Source organism: Pithys albifrons, chromosome 10 (genome assembly GCF_047495875.1).
Source record: "Pithys albifrons albifrons isolate INPA30051 chromosome 10, PitAlb_v1, whole genome shotgun sequence".
In the NCBI taxonomy this organism is placed as follows: Eukaryota; Metazoa; Chordata; class Aves; order Passeriformes; family Thamnophilidae; genus Pithys; species Pithys albifrons.
In genome coordinates, this window is record NC_092467.1 from 32,936,232 (window position 1) to 32,940,139 (window position 3,908).

Below are 3,908 nucleotides of genomic sequence, written 5' to 3' on the forward strand. Positions count from 1 at the left end.
ATTCCCTTTCCATGCCCAACCTCTGGTACTAAAAACCTCAATTACCTTCATCAGGGAGGCATTTCCTGCGTAAGGACACCAAGAATCAGCCCTGGATTTGGAGTCAGAGGAGGTGGAACCTCCTGTCTCAGTCAAAAGGAGAAGTCAGAGTAAAGTGGGCAATAAAAAGACAAACACCCTGATTATACCCAGGTGTAGCTGCAACTCCCAGAACTGCAGGAGCCTCAGGAATTGCACAGCACAGAAGAAAACTTTATTTCTACCATGAAAAAATTGCAGCTTTAGTCTGTCAGTCAAAAATTTAAGCACCCAGCCAGCCACATAAATGTTCCTTTTTTAGTGCAAATGCCTCCCTTTGTTACGGATTTGCTCTGGTCAACAGATTACTGAAAACAATTTTTGAAGTCTACACGTTATAGATGATTTCCTTTGAGCTAAAAGGTTGGAGATATTTGAAAACTGGCATGTACTCACAGGAATAGAGATGGTTGTTCTGACAGACCCTTTTCTCTTCTGGAAAACCTCCTGTATTAAAAACTTCCAGTCACAGGTATTGGCTATCATGGAACATTTATTGGTTTAAAAAAATAAACATGCAGAAGGCAGCCTTTTAAAACCAACACATTAAATTATCCCTTGGGGGATTAGGGAAAGCAACAGCCCTGTAAGACACGGATTCCTCCAAACCCTCCCGCAGGAATGTGTTTTCCAGGGGAGTCCACACTCCCACTACCCCATGCAGCAAGTCCAGCCAGAGGCAATCACATCACGGAGCACTTGCCCTGCAGTTTCTCTTTCTTTTTCTGCTGCTTTGCTTTCTTCCCGTCCACCTGGAGACTGACAGTCCTCCTCTGCTCCAGGTTCAGCAGCTCCTGGAAGAGCTCCTGCACGTTGTAGTTCATTTTGGCTGAGGTCTCCATGAAGGCACATCTCCACTTGGTGGCCAGAGCCTGCCCCTCGCTGGCCTCCAGCTCCCTCTGCGGGTCATCGCTCTTGTTCCCCACCAGCATGATGGGGATTTTGTGGGTGTCCCCTTTAATGTGACAGATCTGCTCGAAGATGGGGTGAAGATCTTCCATGGACTGCCTGCTGGTGACGGAGTACACCAGGATGAAGGCGTGTCCCCTGGAGATGGAGAGGCGCTGCATGGCGGGGAACTGGTGGCTGCCGGTGGTGTCCGTGATCTGCAGGGTGCAGATGCTCCTGTCGCAGCTGATCACCTGCCGATACGTGTCCTCCACCGTGGGCACGTACGTGTCCCTGAACGTGCCGCTGACGAACCGCAGCACCAGGGAGCTCTTGCCGACTCCCGCCGCCCCGAACACCACCACCCTGTAGTCATTGCTCTGCTCGGGCATCTCGGCGGTGCCAGGGGAGGTGTCTGTGCCAGGAACACCCGGGGGGACCCTCCGAGTTCACACACCCCGTGCAGACAGGGCTGTGCACAGGGAGAGGGGAAAGGAGGAGAAAGAAAGAAAACCGAGTCGTTCACAACATCCCCGTAATGTCCCGGTACCTCTGAAATAAGCAATTAGAAAGTCACCCCCTTCCCAGCCTTTTTCCTTGAAACAAACCACCATCCTCCTTCCCCCCGAGCCGCGCATCCCGGGAAAGGGAAACGGATTCACCTGCAGCCGAATCCATCAGCTCCGCCGACCGCCGGCCGGCCCCGGGGAGGCGTGTTCCAGGACCGGGAATGGGCATTCCAGCCCCGGCAATGAGGATTCCAGCCCCAGGATTCCAGCCCCGGGATTCCAGCCTCCGGCAGGGCGTGTTCCAGCCCCCGGGAATGGGGTATTCCAGCCCCCGGGAAGGCGTGTTCCAGAACCGGGAATGGATATTCCAGCCCCCGGGAAAGCCGTGCTACAGCCCCGGCACGGCGTGTTCCAGCCCCCGGGAATGAGGATTCCAGCCCCGGTATTCCAGTCCCCGGAAATGGGGATTCCAGCCCCAGGGAATGGGGATTCCAACCCCGGTATTCCAGCCCCCGGCACGGCGTGTTCCAGCCCCCGGGAATGAGGATTCCAGCCCCGGTATTCCATCCCCTGGCCTGGTGTGTCCAGCCCCCGGGAATGGACATTCCAGCCCGGCCCGGCGTGTCCAGCCCCCGGGAATGGGCATTCCAGCCCGGCATTATGTGTCCAGCCCCCGGGAATGGGCATTCCAGCCCGGCATTATGTGTCCAGCTCCCGGGAATGGGCATTCCAGCCCGGCATGGTGTGTCCAGCTCCCGGGAATGGGCATTCCAGCCCGGCATTATGTGTCCAGCCCCGGGAATGGGCATTCCAGCCCGGCATGGTGTGTCCAGCCCCCGCCGCGGCAGGAGGGAGGGAGGGAGGCAGGGCAGGCTCCACAATCCCTCAGTGGCCCCGCAGATCCAGCCCTGCCCTCGGCCCCCCGTGGGATAAATGGGAAAGCAGCACCCCCGGGAAGGAGCCGCGACCGGAGCGGGCAAGTCTCAGCCGCTGCCAGGCTGTGCCCGATGCCACCCACCCTGAGCACCTCCGGGATAAAGCGGGGTCTGAGTTTGTTGAAAAGCCCCGAATACAGCTCGGTTTTCCTCCTCGCCGCGGTCAGACGGGCAGGGATGCCCTGAGGGCTCCCCAGCCTTCCCTGGGGAATCCACGGAGCGCTGGGCCATGGCCAGGGTCACTCCCTGTCCGGGGGGGGGGGGAATAGTCTGCTTTGTCACCTCCCCCTGACACTGTTTGATGGTTGGTTTCATCCCCAAAACTTCAGTTAAACAACACGATGGTCTCACGTGTAGGAACACCCAAAGCTGGCCCAGTGTCCTCCCACAGCGGCAGCTCCCACTGAGGGCTCCTGTGGCAGCTCCCACAGCCCTGTGGGTTAACCCCCTGCTCACCAAACTGCCTCCAACCACGAGCAGCCAAACCAACCCCTCCCACAGCCCTGTGGGTTAACCCCCTGCTCACCAAACTGCCTCCAAACACGAGCAGCCAAACCAAACCCACAGCCCAGGGAACACCCAACCATCCACTGCAGGTGAGGCTTGTCAAGCTCAGCCCTTTTTAAGAACAGCCAAAAAATTCCAAACTGGGGAAGTGAGACAAGAGGCAAAGTTCATGTCTCCAATCCTTTCATTTGTGGGAAGTGTCTGCAGAAAGTTCCCATCAGAGAGAAGGATTTTGGTTCAAATATGCACCTTCCAGCTGCAGATGTTTCTTCCCCAGGCTGTGTCACCTGAACTGACTTGTCCCAGCTCTCAACTAAACCTGAGGAACTTGGAGGGAATAAAGAGGGGAAAATAAATATCTAAGAATTCCAGGAAGGCTGGAAAAGGAGCTTCAGACTGAAAACCTGTGATGGTTCTCTTGGCAATTCCCTTTCCATGCCCAACCTCTGGTACTAAGAACCTCATTTACTTGTGCTCCTATCTCTCAGTTAAGGAATTTCTGTCTCTAGTCAAAACACTCAGGTAGGAAATACTTCTTAGTCCTTCCCCAAGCTCATTCTTCCCAAATCATTTGTGGTTTTCCAGGTTATCATTTCTTATTTCCCCAATCCTTGCTTCATCACTGACTCCATGGTATTCTCCCACCTCTTTTAAATCCACTTCTATCAGCCTTGTAATGCTCCCCTCCTACTCCAGACCAACAAAAAGGGTCTCTTCAGACCTATTTCACACTGCTGTGGGTTGTTTTGCCTAAAAAAAAAGCCCTGAGGATTTTCTCAAGGAGTCTCAGTCTTGACATGAAGCTGATGTCAAATCCTGCCACCATTCCCTGAATTAGCTGATGTCAAGTCCTGCCACCATTCCCTGAATTATCTGATGCCAAGTCCTGCCACCATTCCCTGAATTAGCTGATGTCAAGTCCTGCCACCATTCCCTGAATTAGCTGATGTCAAATCCTGCCACCATTCCCTGAATTATCTGATGTCAAATC

The 3,908-nt window shown here is 54.6% G+C and overlaps 1 protein-coding gene across 1 annotated transcript; it reads right to left on the reverse strand.

Annotated features, from left to right (window-relative positions):
* Positions 1-559: 559 nt before the first annotated feature.
* DIRAS3 (DIRAS family GTPase 3) lies at positions 560-2,182 on the reverse strand. The gene is made up of 2 exons (XM_071564970.1): positions 1,629-2,182; positions 560-1,438 (listed from the first exon to the last, which is right to left on the reverse strand). Exon 2 carries the CDS (start codon positions 1,356-1,358, stop codon positions 762-764), a length of 597 nt encoding a protein of 198 aa, XP_071421071.1. The 5' UTR covers positions 1,359-1,438; positions 1,629-2,182; the 3' UTR covers positions 560-761.
* Between the last annotated feature and the right edge of the window lie 1,726 nt (positions 2,183-3,908).

Coding starts and splice junctions, on each gene's coding strand:
- DIRAS3 (XM_071564970.1), bottom strand. CDS start 1,358: ATGCCCGAGCAGAGCAATGACTACAGGGTGGTGGTGTTCGGGGCGGCG.